At 37.6% G+C, this 24284-nt stretch overlaps 2 protein-coding genes across 3 annotated transcripts in view; one reads left to right on the top strand and one right to left on the bottom strand.

Moving 5' to 3' along the window:
- LOC121388081 (ataxin-1-like) overlaps positions 1–941 on the bottom strand; it is a 116416-nt gene extending 115475 nt beyond the window's left edge. Inside the window, exon 1 of one of the 2 annotated variants that reach the window (XM_041519292.1) lies at positions 851–941. The gene's annotated coding sequence lies outside the window, so the exon portion shown is untranslated. The remainder of the gene's footprint in view (positions 1–850) is intronic. The other variant, XM_041519293.1, reaches the window with a different exon arrangement.
- Positions 942–1123: 182 nt separating this feature from the next.
- LOC121388802 (translocon-associated protein subunit alpha-like) lies at positions 1124–23946 on the top strand. Its single transcript, XM_041520308.1, has 9 exons — positions 1124–1290; positions 4457–4608; positions 10332–10425; positions 11010–11137; positions 12692–12823; positions 14088–14167; positions 20485–20563; positions 22074–22176; positions 23202–23946. Exons 1-9 carry the CDS (start codon positions 1215–1217, stop codon positions 23279–23281), a joined length of 924 nt encoding a protein of 307 aa, XP_041376242.1. The 5' UTR covers positions 1124–1214; the 3' UTR covers positions 23282–23946.
- Positions 23947–24284: the final 338 nt, after the last annotated feature.

The raw sequence follows: 24284 nt of genomic DNA, 5'->3' as shown, positions 1-24284 counted from the left end.
ATATTTTTTTAAATAAATGTTTACAGGGCAATGGAAGTCTTGCAGATGTGACAAATCTGCCACTGAACTGGTGCATCAACAAAAACTAATCCCTCATCGAAACTAAACATATAGGTCTGTCACTTTTTTAAAGGGACATTCCTGAGTTTGTTGCAATTTTTAAGATGTTATCGACTAACAGACTTTAATGATTGTAAATACATATCAAATACATTTTTCTGCATAAAATATTTGTGGCTGTATATTAAACATGTTTCTGATCATTCTACTGTTTGTACTAGGTTACATTTCATGTTAGTTCCTAAAATAATTCTTTTCATACGTACGAAATTATTTGAAGACAAATCCAGTTTGGGCTTCTTACAAATATTAAGACCAGAAACACATTGAATATACAGACACTGATATTCTAAACAAGAACAAATATTTAATATGTATGTTTAATCATAGAAATATTTATTTTTTTGGAAACATCTTACAATGCAGCAAACTCAGGAATGTCCCTTCGAGTTCCTGGGACCCTTTATTTTTCTTCTTTTTTTTCTTTTCTCTTCTAAAAAATACACTGATCCAGTGGGACTTGCAGCGATCGTTATGGCATTTCAATAAATAAATATGTACAAGCCCTATATATTTATATACTGTATACTATATATTATGAAGAAAGATTTGCTTTAGTTAGGCCTACATTAGTGCCATAAAGTCCGTGCAATTATCTTTATGAAAACTCATTCTCAACAACAACTTAAGTTGGCAAACGACTTTAATTTAGTCATTTTAAGGCCTATTAGTTTTGTTTATGACATATGCATGCACTGTAAACAATGGAACCGACTCTATTTCTTCGTACCATTGGTCAACATACAAACTAGGTCTAAACGCCGGTTGAAATGCAAGCCTGTGCTGTCATCTTTCCTCATAACTTGAGATCTTCAACTTCTAAGAATAGTACGTGTTAAACAATTGGTCAAAAGTGTCAGTGACATAAATACTACACCAATAGGAAATACGAATACGTCTGATCAAAAAGCCATTTCAGATCTTGTTTTGACATTTTTCATTGGATGATGTTGTTACACATCAGCTAATGACAAAAGTGTTAACAAAATTTGGTTGATTTCCGGTTTGAGGCCATATTGTTGTTTTCTTTACTGGTGTTAACGATTAAAATCAGCTTGCATCTGTGATTGTTAAATTCTATTTCAAATTTCACAATGACTCACTTTTTAGGCAAATTCCTTCTTTTACTCCTTTTAGTGATGCCTGCCACGATTTTACTCTGTGGACATGGTAAGAATTCTTTAAAAACTGGTTAAGGTTTAGAATCGTCTGTTAACACCGACACGATCGACGTGGCAGTGTAACTGAGTGTTGCATGCGACGTGCTCAGCAATATTTTAACTTGTAGTTTATATTTTGCTAATATTTTTATTTTTACTAAATATCCAGTTTTGTTTTAAAATAAATGTAACTTGCAAAATGGTGTAACTTGCAAAATTAAGTCTAACCATTGCAATTTGGAATTTTGTGTCTGCAAAAATAAATGTACCATCATACTAGTAATGGTATGCTTAGCTCAGGTAGTTGGCTATAGATCTATGTAATAAAAGCTGAATTGTGGACAAGCAAGTGGTTACCAGCTATTGTGTCAAAAATACACATGATGGACATTTGGCCAATTATGATCACTATCTCACCCAGAGATAATTATATAGCAAAAACATGGAATTGCTGCCTACCACACAGTAGGCAAAGATTCCTGCTCCAATACAATAATCCTAGGTTTGACACAATACTTTTACATTGATAATTGTCTATGGGTGCCAACAGGTTTCTTCCTGTAGTGTTACTGTGTGAAATAGTTATTGGAGAACTCGAAAATTATTATTGTAAAGTCAAACCTAGGATTATTGTTGGGATTGGGGCAGGAATATCTGCCTGCCGTGTGGTTTGCAGCCATTCCGTGTTTTTACTACAGAGATATCTCTGGCTGAGACAGCTATCATGACCATCCAGCAGAACATTCTGGCTAATATTTTCCTAAATCCACAAACCTTTAGTTTGATTATTGTCAAACAAACTTTGAAAAGAATTTGACCCATACCCTCTATGTCAAAGGTTCTAAAGACTAAACCTATACCTAAAACTACCCTAACCATTGAAAGAAGGGTATGGTGGAAATTCATGCTCAAACTTTTAAGATGTCAACCAGCACCAAAGAAACGACTATTTTCTTGTGACAGGAAAGTCTGACATTATGTAATTGAATATTTACAATGTTCACGTACTGAATGCAACTGCTGTCGACAGAGGGTGTGAGGGGCCTCCCCCAGAAAACAAATGGCTTAGGGTTAAGAAAATACAGTAATGATATGTCATTAATTTTGTCAAAAGGTCAACTTTAAAAAATAAATTTAGCATATGACGCCATACCCATTTTACCTTCTGGCAGAAACCTTAAGGAAATGTCCACAGCAAAAAAAAGCTGCCATTGACAAAAACTTTACCATCCATGTGATATATCTAGATTAGATGTAGTTTATGTTTGAGACATAAGAACCACTGAATGAACATTTTACAGGGGCGTCGTCAAAGAAAATCCTTTCCAAGTAATGTATTCAGACTCCTGGAAAATGGTTTAAAAAAAAAAAAAAAGGTCCTGGAAAATAATCCAAAATGGTGCTCAAGCCCTGGAAAATGAAAATGTTTTAATTGTATGAACCCTGGGCAGAAACCTTAATAAAATGTCCACAGCAAAAAAAAGGTGCCACTGAAAAAAACACCTAAATATAGTCCAAAACAAAAAATGCTGTGGAAAATTAAAATTCCACAGCATTGCTGATTGTTGTGGGCAATTGCAGAGGTTGTTTAACATACAACCGCGTATAATATACTCTTCAAAAAAAGAAACGCAAAAGGGTACAAATGGGTTATAACTCCGATTTTATGTTTCCTACCGGTTCATGCTTTGTGAATATAAGGTCATTGCATGTCCCAAACACATTCCCACGGTTACATTCGATAAAACGCAGCTACTGTACAATAAAGTTCCAAAATGTGAATATTCGCAAAAACGCAGCCACGTGCAAACCATGTCACCACTGCACGTGCGTTGTCTGCACGTGCAACATGAACACCGACAGTATAAAAGTGCAGGGTGTTCGCTTGCCTGGCCTCTGTATCTGGCCGACAGTTGACAATCCAGGACATGCCACGTCTCAGTGAACCGCAGAGAAACAATGCCATCGGCCGACTAGACGCAGGCGAATCCAGAACGGCCGTTGCCAGGGCATTCCATGTGTCCCCAAGCACCATCTCCAGACTGTGGGACCGTTACCAGCAACATGGATCAACACGTGACCTCCCTAGATCCGGTCGACCACGGGTCACTACCCCCGGGCAGGACCGCTACATCCGGGTACGCCACCTTCGGGAAACGATTGACTACTGCCACCTCCACAGCCGCAGCAATACCAGGTTTGCGCAGGATATCCGACCAGACCGTACGGAACCGCCTACGTGAGGTAGGAATTCGTGCCAGACGTCCAGTTCGAGGTGTCATCTTAACACCACAACACCGTCGACTCCGACTGCAGTGGTGCCAGATTCATCGACAATGGCCTCAACTGCGATGGAGACAGGTGTGGTTCAGTGACGAGTCCCGATTTCTGCTCCGACGTCATGATGGAAGATGTCGCGTGTATAGGCGTCGTGGTGAACGTTATGCGGCAAACTGCGTGCAGGAAGTGGACAGATTTGGCGGGGGTAGTGTCATGGTGTGGGCAGCCATCTCACCACACTGGCAGAAACTGACCTGGTCCACGTGCAGGGCAACCTGAATGCACAGGGCTACATTGACCAGATCCTCCGGCCACACATCGTTCCAGTTATGGCCAACGCCAACGCAGTGTTCCAACATGACAACGCCAGGCCTCACACAGCACGTCTCACAACGGCTTTCCTACAGAACAACAACATTAATGTCCTTCCTTGGCCATCGATATCACCGGATCTGAACCCAATTGAGCATCTATGGGACGAGTTGGACCGACGCCTCCGACAGCGACAACCACAGCCCCAGACCCTGCCCGAGCTGGCAGCAGCCTTGCAGGCCGAGTGGGCCACCATCCCCCGGGATGTCATCCGTACTCTGGTTGCTTCAATGGGCAGGCGGTGCCAGGCAGTTGTCAACATACGCGGAGGCCACACCCGGTATTGACTCCAGATGACCTTGACCTTGGTGGTGTGTCCTATCACTTACTCACAATGGACTAGAGTGAATTGTGAACACTCCTGCAACATTTGGTAATTATCGGACTCACCGTTCAATAATTAAATCAATTCTCCAAATGTTACGACAATGTGGTTTTGCGTTTCTTCTTTTGAAGAGTATATATCAATCAAAGCGGTGTCATTAAACATCAAACTTTAAGTATTGAATGTCTGTATGCTACAGGTAGAGGAAATGGCATGCTGGTGTCTGCTACAGAGGACCCAATGGAGGGCGAGGATGACGGAACAACGGTTGAGACGGACGAAGTGACGGAAACAACTGAACCTGATGTCCCAGAGACTGAGGCAGAACCTGACACTGCTGTTACTGAAAAGGTAAGATAATGGTTGATCTTGTCCTCTGTCTTCGACAAGTAGTTTCAACACCCATTTCAGTTTCATGTAAAATGGGTATAAGATATCTTTAACACAATTTCACTTCATATTTCGTAAGTGGTGCAGGGTTTAAGTTAAAAAACCCAACTCCAGATGCATTAGTAATTTTCAAACAAACTTTAAAACTAATTTTGCATCATCTGTTTTCAAAACGTTTTAAAGAGTGGAAGCATCATGTACTCTGTTTATGATTATTGCATAGTGCATTCCAGTGTTCTCGCTGGGTGAAAGTCAAAGGAGGGCGGCCGCACGGTACCACACCCTTCAAAAAAAAAAAGGAAAGCTTGGTTACCATACATCGTTGTGTGTTGGTCGACTTTGTGGAAAGACATACTAATTATTTTGCCTCTCAGTATTTGGTACAAAAACGTTCATACGAAATACAACTAGACTCGTCTTTTAATTGAACCGAAGTTGTTGTCGGCCTGATATTCTCGGTCAGTTTCAATTTTGCTGAACCGATCAAAATTTTAATATTATTCTTTTACTAAAGATTTCAAGATATATAAAAAAATATTTTTAAAGTGATCCCCTAATGTGGGATAAAATAAAAATATATTTTAATTTTATTTCCATCTTCATCAAATGAATCAATCGCTTTGATATCCGGCAGGTGATAAAATGTTTTGTTTTTGTAAAGGCGGTGTATATATTAGTGACAACCAAGGTAAATGATTTTAATGATAAACACTACCACTTCCATTGTTTTTATAAGCAGTGATATCTTCTCTCTCTCTCTCCCCCCCCCCCCCCCCCCCCCCCAAAGATATGTTTATAATATTTTATAAAGAATTGCTGAATAAACAGAATGACTGAAAGTAAAAATCATCGGTTTCAACCAATTAAATCTGCAATTGAGGAAAAAATACCAGACAATAATTAGTGGGGGAAAATGACAGAATGACCATTCTGATCAAGTGACAAATTTGGCATCTAATAAGTAGTTTTTCTGTCTGAGATTGCCAAATCCATGAAATCAAAATGTTTTCATTGCTCAAATAAAATATAACTTGTATTGTGTGTATCAAACATACAAGTGGCTAAAATAGAGGCTGTTAAAAAATACTGTAACATTACACTACGTTAACTGTTGTAAGCTACTGAAGTTTTTCGTCAGTTGCTTTTTCGTAAAGACAATGCGGCTCGTTTCCTTTGATGTCCAGTGTGCAGATCAATTGATTTTTTGTGTGTGGGGGGGGAAAAAGTGTGTATTTCTAAAATAGCAGGCGGGCCTAATTTGTTAGTGCTCGGAAAAATAGTATTTTCAGGATCTTGCTCAGTGGTAGAACATGATGTGCCTAAAGTATGATGGTTTGCAAGACAGCCCTCTACGTTAACTTTCCAATCTGGGATCCAGATGGTGCCTACTTGTATCTTTATATAGATCGGATGAAATGTTTTACTCGCCAGATGAAAGAAATTGTCACATATGCAAGATCAGTTCCTCTTAGTAGACCCATTGGGTTATTTGCTAAAGCTATGGAATGTGCTATTCTGCCTCAAAAGGACATATTAAAAAAAGGGTTGTCTATTGTGTCATTCCGTGTCAAATCACCTAAAAAAAAAAAAAAAGGAAATTTAAACCCTACCCTCGCCAATTTCAATGAAATTTGGTATATAGTTATTGTGGCAAAAAATTGGACCAACGGTTTCCGAGTTATTGCCTTTTTTTTCCCTCTTTTTTTTTTTGTCAAAAAAGGGCGTGGCCACCCTTTTTTAAATTGGCATAACTCAGCAACCAATGGTCCAATTTTGACAAATGAGGTATAATTGGAAAGGGTGAATTGCAAGGAATCCAAATCCAAATACTTTTGGGCTGATGACCTTTTGACCTTGAAATTGACCTTGTGGGACATGTGACCTTGAGATGATCTTTGATTAAAATTATAGCCCAACATGTTATCTACAACATATAAAAAAATTGGAGGTGGAAAGTTTTTCATTAGTCAGCAATTTCAAATTGAAATATGTTTACCTGCTGCTGTTCTATGCTGTGTATAGACTGCACATGTATTTAAGCACTATTAAATGTACCCCTGCACGTGCTGTAACCTCACCTGGTGCAGGAGTGTAACATTCTCTTTGAGAATGGCCAATACAGCACAAATTAAAATTTAGAGTAAAAGTCGGTATCTATCTGTGATATTTGTATTTTTGCATAGTTCTTTACACTGTGGTTTTATTTAAATCTTGAATTTTTACATTGATGTTGATCATCACTTTATTTGTTTGCATTACCATAATTTGACACCCAATAGCCGATGTATGTTTCATGCTGGGGTGTCGTTAAACATTCATTCATTATTAAATGTACATGCATCAACACTGTAAATGTCATGATGAATGTTCTAACAATATAGTCCAGCATCCAACATATTTAAGATTAATTTTTTGAAATATTGCCTAATTATCAAAAACATTTTGTGCCAACATCTCATATTGTTTAGAACAGGCTAAACTATATTACCATGGGGACTACATTGAAAGGAAGTTATGACCCTTTGAATGGACTTTGGACCCCAATTCAGGGCATGCTGCATGAATATCTAAAATCGAAGAAATTTATGTTTATCCATTAAATCTCGGATTTCCCTCCATTTCCAAGATCCATTAAGATGTAAGTATCAGAAAATCTCCAGTAGGTAACTGACAAACAGAAGAACTAATTGATCCTTATTACTTATATATGTAATTAGTATTGATAATTATTTTTAAGATTAATTACTACCGTATTTGACCGGAAATAAGCCCAGGGGGCCAAGACAACTCATTGTGAGCTTAGCATGGGGTGGGCTTATTCCCAGACAAGGGGCCAGTTTTGTTGAATTTTTTTTTAATAATAATTAAAATAAATAACTATACTTAAATGAACTAGGAAGAAAACAAAAAACGTTCTGTAGCTCATCTATTAATTAGTGTTCCATTTGTTATTAATAAATAATAATTGTTTATTAATTAAATTGTGGGGTTTTTTTTACTAGTATCTAATTATCAGAAACACACCTTCTATGTTACAATTACTTGCCAGTGCTGTTTATTTACATCCAAAATTTAATGCTGAGAAGACTTGAAACAACAGCAATTAACAACAAACTCAATAACGTATACACATGTTTCTGACACAGGCAGCCAGCTTACACTACAAAGAATTATCAATCTACGGTCATTTTTCTTAGCCAATCAGAATAAGGTATTTGCTTAATTAGCATTAACTGCGGACCCAGTGTGGTGGTAAAAATAGACATTGGTTTTTAGTTCATACTTGGGCTTGGATACTTCAGAGAAATACTGCAGGCATGAAATTGAAAACAATGTTACACACTATTATTGTTAGACTGCTAAATCTCACTGGTGGTAAAATATTGTGTACATTTGTGTTTAATTATCTGCAGGAGGTATGACCTTTTAAATGAACTTTGAGCAAACTTGCAATTTCATGTTATTTATAAGGTGGCGAAGTTGGGGGTGGGCTTATTTACGAATGAGGGCCTAATTTCTTAAATGCTATCAAAACGGAGGGGGGCTTATTCAAAGACATGGGCTTATTTCCGGTCAAATACGGTATCTGTGGTCTGTAGGCCTACTGGCACACTTATGTGTGTACATTTACATCCTTATTGATGAAGTGAAGAATGTTTGTACTTTAAAATTTTGAGTTTACATCATGTCATTGAGCAAGTCATTATGGTAAGATTGCTAAATAATAATTTGTTTATTCACCATAGGTACTGCATCACAATTTGACACTTATTTTCTAAGGTTTCAAGCATAGGCCTGTACCGTACGCAGCATAAAATCCAACTGAAAAAAGTTACTTATAGCACTTAGTGATAGGCCTACAATGTAGTACATGTATAAATAATGAAAAGTAAAACTAATTTTTTAATGGATAAAGAATTTTTAAAAATGGAATTGTCACAATTCAGCAATAAATGGCAGAAAAATAGTCATATATATGGAACTTTTTTAAAATGCCAAACAAATGCTATTTCATTGTACATAGTTAAATAGAGGGCAGGGGCGGTAGCCCTGTGGTAAAGCACTTGCTTGGTGCGCTGACAGTCTGGGAATGATCCCTGTCAGTGAGCTATTTTTTGCTCCATCCAGTGCACTACAACTGGTATATCAAAGGCCATGGTATGTGCTATCCTGTCTCTGGGATGGTGCATATAAAAGATCAATTGCTACTAATTGAAAAACGTAACGGGTTTCCTCTCTAAGACTGTCAAAATTACAAAATGTTTGACGTCCAATAGCCAATAATTAATAAATCAATGAGCTCTAGTGGTGTCGTTAAACAAAACCCTGCAGTACCATCGTTTTGTCCCATTATCAGTCTACAATGCAGGTTTTCAAACTTAGTTTATAGTCCAATCCACCCGAATTGGTACAAATTCAAGCTACTAGCAATTTTGATGATAGTAATGACGATTCACAAATTCCACCAGAAATAAAGGCGCAGAACTTTGTCTGCAGCCTCTATGATGGTCTTCCTTGGATTGGTTTGGTGGATGAAGTTTCAGAGGCATTTGGAGACTATAACGTCAAGTTCATGCACCCTCATGGACCTTCAAGGCAGTTTCACTGGCCGTCAAAAGCAGACAGGTGTTGGGATTCCAGAAAGGGATATACTTTGCGTTATAAACACACCATCCTTGACATCATCTTCATCCAGGATTTACAGTATCTGATAAAATGATCTCGTCAGAATTTCCAACGTCTGTTCAACATGGATAGTTAAAGACTAGAAAGCTTGTGACTTCAATCAAGTAGTCAGACTCCTCAAATAAACAGAAATACAATAATATATAAAATTAACAAAAGATGAAGGAAACTACCAGTAGTGATTTATAGATTCTTCTTTTTTTAATCAATTGGTTGCCACACTATATTGTATCATTAACATTCATGACATTTACAGTGTTGACGCATATACATTTAATAGTGAAATGCATGCAGTCTATACAGAGAGCATAGAACAACAGCAGGTAAACATATTTCAATCTGAAATTGCTGACTAATGAAACATTTTCCACCTCCAATTTTTTTTATATGTTGTAGATAACATGTTGGGCTATAATTTTAATCATAGGTCATCTCAAAGTCACGTGTCCCACAAGGTCAATTTCAAGGTCAAAATATAGGTCAAAATGTCATCAGCCCAAAAGTAACCCAAATGTCAGGATTTGGATTCCTTGTAATTCCCCCTTTCCAATGATATCTCATTTGTCAAAATTGGACCATTGGTTGCTGAGTTATGGCAATTTAAAAAAGGGCGGCCACGCCCTTTTTGGACAAAATTTAAAAAACCCGAAAAGGCCATAACTCGGAAACTGTTGGTCCGATTAAGCTGAAACTTAGAATTTCAGGTTTTTTGGACAAAATAACCGTATATACCAAATTTCATTGAAATTGGAGAGGGTAGGGTTTAACCCATTGGGTGATCTGACATGGAATGACCCTATTAGTGTAAAAAAAATGTAACTCTGGTACACATGGTAAACATGGTATTTATTATATTTTGAAACTGGGTGGCTTGAAAAAATTAGGCTGCTATATCCACTGGAACACAGTATGCATTAAAAATGGGCTGCCTATTTATGAAAATATTGTAAACAAATGTAGGTTTAACATACCTTTTTTTTCTTATTATTTTTTGGTAGGAAGGAGAGGAGGAAGAGCCACTGAAACCTTCTCCTGATGCCGACACCACTCTCTTGTTCATCAATCACAACACCCTTTCTGGGGAAAAGAAGGGTATGTATGAAAACTGGGCATTTGGTAGTCACCTTACCGGTCCAACCATCGAGTCTGGAGGTTTTGTCAGTCTGTCCCACATATAGTTTTCCGAACTGATATGGATTTGGGGGGTGTTTTTTAATGCCCTACAAGCCCTAATCTATTCAGCAGAATGAACGTTTTCTTTGCCGAAAATCAGTTGAAGTCCCCAAATTATTAGCCGTAATGAGCAGTAGAAGTCACTGTAATATGTTGGACCTAATCAGATTTCAAAAACAAAATCACATAACAAACGTCAAGATCTCGACTTGTTCAGTGTCATAGTTCACTTGGCACCTTGTCAGTCTGTTTTTTTCTTTGGAGACGACACTACATAAGGACATAATAAAATCTGCCATAGGGTAAAATGGGTATGATGCCATACCCAAACTTTTTTTATATAGATTTTATTTTATTTTATTTGCCTTTTGACAAAATTAATTACTCTTGTTACTGTATAATTTTCTTAACCCTAACCCTAAACGTAACCAATTTTCTTTCTTGGGGAGTATATCTTGCAATGTAGTCTTCTGTTAAAAAAAAATTATGAATTTTCTTTACAGAAATTACATCGGGAAAACTTGTGCGATTGCTTGTTGGATTCACCAACAAAGGGGAGAAAGACTTCATTGTCCAAAGTTTGGATGCATCATTCAGATACCCACAGGATTTCTCATTCTATGTGCAAAATGTAAGGGCGTTATTCATCTAGCTTTAATTTGGCAATGGCTTTTACTTGAATGAAATTTGATTGGTCAATGGCTTTTATTGTTACAGGCATATTGTCGCAGATCACTGACCTATTTAATGGTCTAACAAAGTAGTACCGGGAAAAAAAAAAATTGATTTGTTCCTAAATGTACTTTTTTAACCACCTTCATAACCACCATACTCCATTTATTAATGATATTTTGTAAAAGTAATTGAATTATGGCAATGGTCCATAATTCAAAAGCTAAAATTGCCGAGAAGGGTTGACGTGGATTTCACTCCCATCATGGTTCAGTTATGGTGATGCGATAGCTAGATTTGGTTTGCAACAATTAAATTAAGTTTTATTTATTATCCATTTTTTTTTTTTTAGATAAATAAGGTCCTTAAATCCGTGACAGTATGCCTTTAACTGTTAATTAGAAACTACTTATTGAGGTTGCTGAACTGTTTACGGGTATTGTATGATAGAACTAATAAACGACTTAACTATTCCAAAAGACATTCTTCCATTTCTATTTATGAAAACGTAAAGTGGATGATTTTTACTGTTTTAGTTTGTGTGAAATTTCATTTTTAACAGTAAGTAAGTGTCCACTTATTGTCAAACGATAATTGTAGGTTTTGTCAAAATTCTCTGATCTGAATTAACTTTCTGACTACTTCGAGATATCTCGCCTGATGTCACGCTAGTCGACAACTCTGTTTCCTGTATCTTTCTTGTTTTGTTCCAAATATATATAGCAATCAATCATAACGTACATCAGTTCTTTGTGGGTTCCATAGTACCAGTTACTGAATTAATTTTTGACAAATACCATGTTGAGTCTTGGTACAAGTAAAGTTTATAACTTTACTCACATATTTTCACGTAAATGTTTATAAATACATAAAATAAAGTTCATATTTGAATCAGTATTATTTTTGTGGGTTTTCTAATTTTACAAACATTTGTGGGTGGATGTCCATTATTCCCAACAACAGTTTTTCTGACCAGAATATTTGTAAAAAAAAAAACTAACTACAATTTATATCCCAATATTTTGTGATTTTCGTCAGTAAAATTATAAAATTTATTATTAAATTGGCTGTCACAATCAGCTATCGATTCATCAAATTGACTGCAATGTTCCGCTGTTGTTCTCTTGCAGAAAACCACGTTTTTAACTCAAAATTCCCAGGTATTTTCTATTGAAAAACAAAACTAAAGGTGTCATGTACAAAATGGCAGGAAATATGAATTGGGGAATGCACTAAATACAGTGTACAGTATGTCAACTGGTGTGATGTCGGGATTAGTAAATAGTCCAAAACAATGTGTTTGTCTGTTTTGAGTATGAAATACAAATTGTATGTTAAAAAGAAACAACAAAGCATAGAAACAAATCTGTAAAAATTGGAATTCCATGATTCTGTTAATTTTTTCTTTGTCACAGAAAGTTCTCTTAAAGATTGCTCATGTTGGTCATAGCATTCAGATATTTTTGTTGAGGCTTTTCGGGTTGATAATATTTTGTATCATCTTTCTTTACAGTTCTCTACAGTGGAGCTGTCTCAGACGATTGAACCGAAAAAGCAAGCCACATTTGAATACGTGTTCAGTGTTAACGAAGCATTCAATGCCCGGCCATTTGGACTGATCATCAACCTCTACTACAAAGATTCTGTGAGTGTTTGTTAGACTGTGCTCACAGAACATTCTAAACTGTCAATTGCAGTACATCAAGTATATATTCCACCTAATAGCAGGTGGAACATTGTTGGGCTAAGCACATTGTTCCTGTTTTTGTGAGCCCATTGGGTAACTTTTCGTACCAACCTGTGCTTCACAACTGGTGTAACAGGTTGTGGTATATACTATCCTGTCTTTTAAATAGTGCATATCTATCTCATGGTCCATTCCTTGACGTGAGGTAGCTTGCATGTCTTAATGACAGATCTATGCCAGCTGGACATCAGCTCCTGGTAGGGTCACCCAAGTTGGACTGGTCAAAGGGTAGAGACTAGACTAATATATGGACCAGACAGACAGAGGACGTGAGTCAAGAAAGACAACCTTTAGAAGCAAACTCCGAAATCAAAACACGGCTGGAAAGGCTGTGAATCCTAGTAAGGAAACTACTAGGACACGGAAAACTCCAAATTCAAACCAAATTCATTGAAATCAAGAGTACAGAAGCTATGTATCAGCATTAGTGTGGAAACAGAAAGGCAATGTCTGTACATGCACCAAGCTCTGATCATGAATAGTGCATATAAATGATCCCATGCTGCGAATTATTGTTCTAATACTAGACGGGCTGTAGCGGGTTTCCTCTTATCTTTGTGGTCCTTAAACACGTCTGACAATATACGATGCATCATCAAAGAAAGCAATTCTTTCTTTCCTTTTTGTTAGTACACGCACAAATATGATAAATGCATCAAGCGACTGTCAATCTCTTCTGCGGAATAAGCTTAACAACCATCTCAAAAGAGAGACTGCAGTAATATGTTTTAAAATTTGACAAAGAGCTACAAATTAATTGATCCCACTCAATAATCTGCTTAATTGACCAAATATTATCAACAGTGTAGTGGACAGCAGCTTGGTGTGAAAGGAATACTTGGTTAAAATGGAAAGTGAAGTGTAAAATGTGTTGTGTAACCAGCTAGTAGCAGTCAGTTTGTCCAATGATTATGGGTGCAAATCATGATCACTGACATTCTTTCATTTCAACCTCTGTAGATTTTTCAGTTAAAACAAGATCCACTTCTAACTAAAATTTACTTAATATTTTTAGTGTCATTCAGTCCAAGGTTCAATATGTATATGTCAAAACAAGAATTGATTAATGCTTTTGGCAAATACATTTCATTGTGTAACTTTGATAAAGACTTCCAATTTTTAAGGATTTTTTGTAAATAGTTTATTTTTGTTTGTTTTGAAGGATAGTACGATTTTCCAGACTGCCGTGTACAATGAGACTGTCATGGTTGTAGAACCTGATGAAGGTTTGGATGGCGAAACGTGAGTATATCTGTGGTAGTGTACCATTTTACATATCCTCTCCAGATTTATCATAGATTGTAGTTGGTGCTTTTCTTTGAATAGGTATATACCTCACCATTTAAGGGTTACCGTCACTCCCCATCACTGACCTGAGTTCAAGGAGAGTAATTTTTAGTGCCACTTTGCTTGTGAATATGTGTGGTATCAATATGGTAATATCATAAATAGGTGGCCCCTTTCCTCCCCCCTCCCTCCCTCCCTCCCTCCCTCCCTCCCTCCCTCTCTCTCTCTCTCTCCCTCTCTCTCCCTCTCTCTCCCTCTCCCTCTCTCCTCTCCCTCCCCCTCCCTCCCCCCCCCCCCCCCCCCCCCCCCCCCCCCCCCCCCCCCCCCCCCCAATCATCATCTAAGTTAGGGGAGCACTTAATCACTATTCATTCTTTTTATACACCCGTCTATGATGGGTATGGCGTTGTCCGTACGTCAGTCTGTTAACTTTTTTTGTCCGTACCTTATCTTACATACGGATGCATACAGGATCTAATCATCAAACCTCAGCTGTAGGGACAACTTGGGATGGCAGTGTGTGTATTACTATTACTAGGTCATTGTGCCTACTTTTCACCGTCTACTGCTCGTAATAGGAAATCCTTGTCTGGATATATCTTGCATACAGATGCATACAGGACCATCCCAACCTTGTATGTAGGAACAACTTGGGATGGTGGTGTGTCAAATACAAGTACTATTATACAAATAACCGGTGTATCGTGTACCTCACCGGTACTTTTGTTGTTTTAAGTGGTTTGTTAGTGATGTGTAATTACAATTCTAAAGTGTTTCAATAAGCTCACAAGTAAAATTTTTACTCGGTATGGAGTATCTTGCTGCACTCGTTCGATCATTTTAAATTGATATTTGTAGTGTGGTTGTTTGTCATGAATGTTAAGTATGTAAAATCTGAAGCAGCTACCAGCAAACTGCGATCTTGATAGTGAATGTAGTTTTCCTGTAGTCTGCAATAGAAATTAGAGCTTGTTTGAGCACTGCTGTTCAAAATGGACTTGAGTGTATGGAAGTTTTCTAACAGGTATTTAATGTGAATATGAGATTTTATTGATGAATACTCACTCAGTACATGCTTGTATGTGCTATTTCAGTTGCATAATGGCAGCTTCCTGCCAAAGTTATATATTAATTTTTGCTTTGAAATGTAGATATTGTACCTTAAACTATATGCCCATTAAAAAAAAAAAATTCAACTAAATAATTTACTAGTGGTTAAAAATAAACTTCTATGATAAACACTCTTTTAATGTTGTACCAGATGAATATTGCCTCAGTATTCTGTCTTTGTGCAACATATCGGGGCGGGAAGTAGCCCACTGGTAAAGCTCGCTTGATGCACGGTCAGTTTGGGATCGATCCCCGTCGGTGGGCCCATTGGGCTATTTCTCGTTCCAGTCCGTGAACCACGACTGGTATATCAAAGGCTGTGGTATGCGCTACCCTGTCTGTGTGATAGTGTATATAAAAGATGCATACAGGACCATCCCAACCTTGTATGTAGGAACAACTTGGGATGGTGGTGTGTCAAATACAAGTACTATTATACAAATAACCGGTGTATCGTGTACCTCACCGGTACTTTTGTTGTTTTAAGTGGTTTGTTAGTGATGTGTAATTACAATTCTAAAGTGTTTCAATAAGCTCACAAGTAAAATTTTTACTCGGTATGGAGTATCTTGCTGCACTCGTTCGATCATTTTAAATTGATATTTGTAGTGTGGTTGTTTGTCATGAATGTTAAGTATGTAAAATCTGAAGCAGCTACCAGCAAACTGCGATCTTGATAGTGAATGTAGTTTTCCTGTAGTCTGCAATAGAAATTAGAGCTTGTTTGAGCACTGCTGTTCAAAATGGACTTGAGTGTATGGAAGTTTTCTAACAGGTATTTAATGTGAATATGAGATTTTATTGATGAATACTCACTCAGTACATGCTTGTATGTGCTATTTCAGTTGCATAATGGCAGCTTCCTGCCAAAGTTATATATTAATTTTTGCTTTGAAATGTAGATATTGTACCTTAAACTATATGCCCATTAAAAAAAAAAAATTCAACTAAATAATTTACTAGTGGTTAAAAATAAACTTCTATGATAAACACTCTTTTAATGTTGTACCAGATGAATATTGCCTCAGTATTCTGTCTTTGTGCAACATATCGGGGCGGGAAGTAGCCCACTGGTAAAGCTCGCTTGATGCACAGTCAGTTTGGGATCGATCCCCGTCGGTGGGCCCATTGGGCTATTTCTCGTTCCAGTCCTTGAACCACGACTGGTATATCAAAGGCTGTGGTATGCGCTACCCTGTCTGTGTGATAGTGTATATAAAAGATGCATACAGGACCATCCCAACCTTGTATGTAGGAACAACTTGGGATGGTGGTGTGTCAAATACAAGTACTATTATACAAATAACCGGTGTATCGTGTACCTCACCGGTACTTTTGTTGTTTTAAGTGGTTTGTTAGTGATGTGTAATTACAATTCTAAAGTGTTTCAATAAGCTCACAAGTAAAATTTTTACTCGGTATGGAGTATCTTGCTGCACTCGTTCGATCATTTTAAATTGATATTTGTAGTGTGGTTGTTTGTCATGAATGTTAAGTATGTAAAATCTGAAGCAGCTACCAGCAAACTGCGATCTTGATAGTGAATGTAGTTTTCCTGTAGTCTGCAATAGAAATTAGAGCTTGTTTGAGCACTGCTGTTCAAAATGGACTTGAGTGTATGGAAGTTTTCTAACAGGTATTTAATGTGAATATGAGATTTTATTGATGAATACTCACTCAGTACATGCTTGTATGTGCTATTTCAGTTGCATAATGGCAGCTTCCTGCCAAAGTTATATATTAATTTTTGCTTTGAAATGTAGATATTGTACCTTAAACTATATGCCCATTAAAAAAAAAAAATTCAACTAAATAATTTACTAGTGGTTAAAAATAAACTTCTATGATAAACACTCTTTTAATGTTGTACCAGATGAATATTGCCTCAGTATTCTGTCTTTGTGCAACATATCGGGGCGGGAAGTAGCCCACTGGTAAAGCTCGCTTGATGCACAGTCAGTTTGGGATCGATCCCCGTCGGTGGGCCCATTGGGCTATTTCTCGTTCCAGTCCTTGAACCACGACTGGTATATCAAAGGCTGTGGTATGCGCTACCCTGTCTGTGTGATAGTGTATATAAAAGATGCATACAGGACCATCCCAACCTTGTATGTAGGAACAACTTGGGATGGTGGTGTGTCAAATACAAGTACTATTATACAAATAACCGGTGTATCGTGTACCTCACCGGTACTTTTGTTGTTTTAAGTGGTTTGTTAGTGATGTGTAATTACAATTCTAAAGTGTTTCAATAAGCTCACAAGTAAAATTTTTACTCGGTATGGAGTATCTTGCTGCACTCGTTCGATCATTTTAAATTGATATTTGTAGTGTGGTTGTTTGTCATGAATGTTAAGTATGTAAAATCTGAAGCAGCTACCAGCAAACTGCGATCTTGATAGTGAATGTAGTTTTCCTGTAGTCTGCAATAGAAATTAGAGCTTGTTTGAGCACTGCTGTTCAAAATGGACTTGAGTGTATGGAAGTTTTCTAACAGGTATTTAATGTGAATATGAGATTTTATTGATGAATATTCACTCAGTACATGCTTGTATGTGCTATTTCAGTTGCATAATGGCAGCTTCCTGCCAAAGTTATATATTAATTTTTGCTTTGAAATGTAGATATTGTACCTTAAACTATATGCCCATTAAAAAAAAAAAATTCAACTAAATAATTTACTAGTGGTTAAAAATAAACTTCTATGATAAACACTCTTTTAATGTTGTACCAGATGAATATTGCCTCAGTATTCTGTCTTTGTGCAACATATCGGGGTGGGAAGTAGCCCACTGGTAAAGCTCGCTTGATGCACAGTCAGATTGGGATCGATCCCCGTCGGTGGGCCCATTGGGCTATTTCTCGTTCCAGTCCGTGAACCACGACTGGTATATCAAAGGCTGTGGTATGCGCTACCCTGTCTGTGTGATAGTGTATATAAAAGATCCCTGCTACTAATGGGAAAATGTAGCAGGTGTATTTTCTTAACACCTTGTCAAAATCACCAAATGTTTGACATCCAATAGCCGGTGATTAATAAATCAATGTGCTCTAGTGGTGTCGTTAAACAAAGCAAACTTTCTTTGTGTAACATATCAGATTCTGTCTCTGACCTCTCTTGGTCATCATCAGTTGGCTTGTCAGATTTTGTGGATTTGCCAATTTCAAACAAGACTGGAATCTAGTCGTACTAAATATGACCGTTAACACTAATTAATTTATTTATGCAAACATAATGTGATGCATCAATTAATTCGTACTTATATAAATGTGAAAACGACCAAATATTGTAGTTTCAAACTTGATGTGGCACCATTAATGTTTAGAATTGCAATTCATAGTTAATCGTTCACTTTATAGTGTTAAGAGTATTAGATTGATAGCAGCTACCAGCAAACTGCGATCTTTACTGTGACTGTAGTTTTCCTGTAGTCTGCAATAGAAATTAAGAGACCGTTTGAGCATTGTTGTTCACAATGGACATCATTGTTTAGGAGTTCTCTAACAGGTCTTCTGTTCGAAGGGTTTTAAGTTGACACAGGAATAAACAGTATTTATATGTGTGATAGTTGATGCAAGTTATTCTCAAATATACAATGGATTAATATATACTCTTCAAAAAAAGAAACGCAAAAGGGTACAAATGGGTTATAACTCCGATTTTATTTTTCCTACCGGTTCATGCTTTGTGAATATAAGGTCATTGCATGTCCCGAACACATTCCCACGGTTACATTCGATAAAACGCAGCTACTGTACAATAAAGTTCCAAAATGTGAATATTCGCAAAAACGCAGCCACGTGCAAACCATGTCACCACTGCACGTGCGTTGTCTGCACGTGCAACATGAACACCGACAGTATAAAAGTGCAGGGTGTTCGCTTGCCTGGCCTCTGTATCTGGCCGACAGTTGACAATCCAGGACATGCCACGTCTCAGTGAACCACAGAGAAACAATGCCATCGGCCGACTAGACGCAGGCGAATCCAGAACGGCCGTTGCCAGGGCATTCCATGTGTCCCCAAGCACCATCTCCAGACTGTGGGACCATTACCAGCAACATGGATCAACACGTGACCTTCCTAGATCCGGTCGACCACGGGTCACTACCCCCGGGCAGGACCGCTACATCCGGGTACGCCACCTTCGGGAACGATTGACTACTGCCACCTCCACAGCCGCAGCAATACCAGGTTTGCGCAGGATATCCGACCAGACCGTACGGAACCGCCTACGTGAGGTAGGAATTCGTGCCAGACGTCCAGTTCGAGGTGTCATCTTAACACCACAACACCGTCGACTCCGACTGCAGTGGTGCCAGATTCATCGACAATGGCCTCAACTGCGATGGAGACAGGTGTGGTTCAGTGACGAGTCCCGATTTCTGCTCCGACGTCATGATGGAAGATGTCGCGTGTATAGGCGTCGTGGTGAACGTTATGCGGCAAACTGCGTGCAGGAAGTGGACAGATTCGGCGGGGGTAGTGTCATGGTGTGGGCAGCCATCTCACACACTGGCAGAACTGACCTGGTCCACGTGCAGGGCAACCTGAATGCACAGGGCTACATTGACCAGATCCTCCGGCCACACATCGTTCCAGTTATGGCCAACGCCAACGCAGTGTTCCAACATGACAACGCCAGGCCTCACACAGCACGTCTCACAACGGCTTTCCTACAGAACAACAACATTAATGTCCTTCCTTGGCCATCGATATCACCGGATTTGAACCCAATTGAGCATATATGGGACGAGTTGGACCGACGCCTCCGACAGCGACAACCACAGCCCCAGACCCTGCCCGAGCTGGCAGCAGCCTTGCAGGCCGAGTGGGCCACCATCCCCCGGGACGTCATCCGTACTCTGGTTGCTTCAATGGGCAGGCGGTGCCAGGCAGTTGTCACCACACGCGGAGGCCACACCCGGTATTGACTCCAGATGACCTTGACCTTGGTGGTGTGTCCTATCACTTACTCACAATGGACTAGAGTGAATTGTGAACAATCCTGCAACATTTGGTAATTATCGGACTCACCATTCAATAATTAAATCAATTCTCCAAATGTTACGACAATGTGGTTTTGCGTTTCTTCTTTTGAAGAGTATATAACGTGTGTTCTTATTCAATTTCAATATTTTGCATTGTCAATTTTTTTCCAGATTCTTCCTGTACCTGTTTATGGCAGCAGTCGGTGTCCTTTTATTGTTTGGAGCCCATCAGATGGTCACGGTTTTAGGGGTATGATTACAAAAAAATTATGCAATATTTTCAACAGTATTATGCTGGGATTAATAACTAGGTGTCTTGGGGGTGGGGGGGAAGGGTGTGTCTGAATGCAGTTTGTCTTTGTCGAATATAATGCAATACAATAAAATATACTAATTTGTCCTGCATGTGTCGGTCAACTTTTCCAATGAAGTGGGTTTTGTCTTCAGAGTTTTGATTAGATTGTTCTGAAATTTGGTGCAGTGATCCTCTGGAACAGTGGCCACAGATATTTTGGAAATTTTGAATTCATGAATTTGTTTTTACATTTAAATTGAAAATTTGAAAGTTTCTCCTAGAATTCTGAAACTTGGTGATATTGTTCTCTGCGGCAGTCTCCACAATCTAATAATGAGATTTTTGGAACTTTAAAACAAAACAAAAATAAGTTTTATTTTAAGATTTAAAGTAGAAATTTAACATTGAAAATTTGAAAGTAAAAGGTTTTGATTGTATATTTGTGAAACTCTGTAGATTCCGTAATACAGACATGTGATTCTTCTGCTAATTGGCTAATTGTTATACTTGTTCATGTTCAGTTCTGTCATTTTTTTAATGTACATTTAACAAGTTAGGGTAGTAATAATTTATTGTTAGGCCACATAAAAAAAGAAGTTGGTTAGCGTCCTTTTTGGTTTTTTAAAGTTTGGGGAGGGAGGGAGGTTTTTTTTTGGTTTATTTTAATACTTTCCATTGAGTTTTATTCATGAAATAAAGACTGCTTTCTCCTCAAAATTATTTAATTTCTTCACTCTTCTCACAGATTTACAAACATTGCCCAATTCACTATGAAACAGGGTTTGAGTGATGTTTACAGTGCATTCAATTTAGTAAATCATTGCTTTAATACCTGGTCCCAGGTGCGTCACCTGTAGTAGATATCCTGCTAAGTGACCCACTTCTAGTCTACCTGGGACCAGGTTAGACATGATTTACTAAGTTGGATGCACTGTATTATGTCCTAGCTCGTCAGTGAAGTTCGCATAGAAGTCCGAGATTGTAACATCCAACTTGATATTGCACGCAAACCAGTCCTTTACAGTCTTGATAGAGCCCTCGCAGACTATTACTGCGATCACAATAGGCATTTCAGGCCGATTTTTATATCACAATCGACATAAGTTCCCCGACATACTACTCTTGAAATGATGACGTCAAACACAAAAACACTGAGGACGTTTACGTAATACGTCTTGCAGAACGGCGCCAAATTTCGATCATGAAAAGATCGTTTTTTATGATTTTTTTCAAATTAAAAAATAAAAGTTTCGGGTCGGGTGCGTTTCGTAGGGGCGGGCGGGGACGCTAACCAACTTTATTTTTTTATGTGGCCTTATATGCACTGGCGATAAAACCTGACGGACTTTCATGTAACATGAGTCTTTATCTTAGATTAAATTTTTTCTGTGCTTTTAAAAAAAAATTATAGTAAAAATTCCTATCGTTAAATATATGTTCAATTTATTGTATTCTTCTTTTTCAGAAAAAAAAGCGTCTGCTAAAGCCAAAAAAAGTTGTCGAGATGGGCACTCAGAATTCACATGTAGACTACGAGTGGATCCCAAAGGAAACACTCCAGGGGATCAGTAAGTTTTATTTTGTATATTATCATGTTATTTCTGTTTTCTTCAACAATGCAAACCTGAAGATTGGTGTTAGATTTCAATGCTTGGGATATGGCAGGATGTAATTCAATGATAGAACGCTCATCTGACATGCGATCAGTTGCAGGATCGACCATCTTCAACAGACTAAGGGGTTTAAGAATTCCTTGCTGCTTATTCATTACAAGTAGCAGATGTGGTGGAAGCAGGTGTCATCTATTTCTTGACCAAGTATATTGGACACAACTGGACAACGGCCGTGGTATGTGCTTTCCTGTCTGTGGGAAAGTGCATATAAAAGATCCCTTGCTTCATTAGGAAAAAATGTAGTGGGTTTCCTCTGATGACTCAGAATTACCAAATGTTTGAAATCCAATAGCCGATGATTATTTAATGTGCTCTAGTGGTGGTGTTAAACAAAACAAATTTTAACAAACTTTGAATGCATGTCTCATATTTGTTTATTGTTTCTATCTATTTCTCTCTATTATGATATAACATTTGTATGTTAATTTTCTTGAACAAAACAATTCTTGTATGCATGCAGGACTATCAAACAACACATGCAGGAATAACTTGAGATAGGGTTGTCACATACCATTTCTAGGTCACTGTGACTTACTTTTCATAGTGAATCCTTGTCTTGGGCATGTATTTTTATCAATTCATATGGAATCGTCAAAGCAAGAGTGCAAGTTTAGAATGGGTTGGTGGTATGTCTGTGTGACCTACTTTTTCACCATGGTACCCATGCTACAAAGCTTTTCTTGCTACTAAAAAAAAAACAACCAATAACTTACTAATCGGACAGCACCTTCTATTGGGTGCAGTGTCATTAGTAATTAATCCAAAACAAACTGTCGCTTAATCTTATTGCACAAATTTTACATAATTGTAATTCAGTAATACACATAAACACTTTCATTGACATGTGCCGTTCTGTCAGACAACTGTAAGCATGTACCTCACCAGTACTGTTGCTTATATCCATTGTTTTCTTCTTGTAGATCGGTCCCCAAGACGTACCCCAAAGCAGTCACCTCGGCAAAGAAGAAACAAAAGATCATCGGGCTCTGGCGAAGAGTGACCGATTGGCACAAGGAGTTTGCTGTCAAACTTCTGTCAACAGTTACAATTAAATATTTTATTTCTCCTCAACTTATAACAATTTTTCATAATAAAATATACACACCACGCAAAAAACGACGCTGGATCTTGGAATAATGTTTTAAATAATATTATTTTTAAATTGAACAGCTATCTGTGAAGTTTTTGAGATCTTAAAGTTAGCATGTGTGATTATGGTACAAATACATTGTGCTGCTTCTGATGATTTTAAAAGGTGGTAAAATTGTCATAACACATGGCCTGGGTTTGAAATGTGATCATAAATTTATTCTCATGCAAAACTGATATAGTGACTTTAAGTAATCACAAATAAGCAAGGTGAATTTCTTTTAAGAGTTTTAAGTTTAGTCTGATACAAAGTATATATAAATGTATTACTGGCTAATAAAACGCACCAGCAAAAAATGTTGACAAGCATTTGCAAGTTTGTCATTGAACACCATTTTATAGCCTATGCAAAAATGTGAACTTAAATGACTGATAAATGTTATTCTCAAAAACTGAATATGCATGCGGAATATACTGAATGTCGGAACATTAACAACAAATAACTGAATTTTATTTTTGACAATTCTGTTGCAAGTGGAAGTCCGGTTGAATAAACTCTTCGATAAACAATTATCATTCCAGTGTGTTGAGTAATTCTTACAATTGTTGTTTGATGTTAGATTGTCAGCTTTGTTTTTTAGTTGGCAATTTCAGATTTAAACTTATCCAATTCACTTGTTTATCTGAGCCTGTGCTTATAAAACTTAAATGTTAAGACTTACAAAATGTATGCTGTTTGTAGAATTTGAACCGTTACAAGAATGGAGTATAACAAAGTTTTTTTCGGTAAAATAAAACATCGCTGGTCACAATTTAATGGTTTCTGTTGGTGGTGATGGTACATGTACCATTTCATTATTTAATTATTAAAGCCAATAAGCTAAATTATTTAAATTTTAAATCAAATGACAAAC

Source organism: Gigantopelta aegis, chromosome 14, assembly GCF_016097555.1.
Source record: "Gigantopelta aegis isolate Gae_Host chromosome 14, Gae_host_genome, whole genome shotgun sequence".
Lineage (NCBI taxonomy): Eukaryota > Metazoa > Mollusca > Gastropoda > Neomphalida > Peltospiridae > Gigantopelta > Gigantopelta aegis.
Note: the sequence above shows the minus strand (reverse complement) of the source record. Positions and strands in the feature narration are given on the sequence as shown.

Bases quoted from the DNA above. Each gene is read 5' to 3' on its own strand.
- LOC121388802 (XM_041520308.1), top strand. From the start codon at position 1,215: ATGACTCACTTTTTAGGCAAATTCCTTCTTTTACTCCTTTTAGTGATG. The intron at 4,609-10,331 runs GTAAGATAATGG...ATTTTTTGGTAG, and splicing joins ACACTGCTGTTACTGAAAAG to GAAGGAGAGGAGGAAGAGCC. The intron at 14,168-20,484 runs GTGAGTATATCT...ATTTTTTTCCAG, and splicing joins GAAGGTTTGGATGGCGAAAC to ATTCTTCCTGTACCTGTTTA.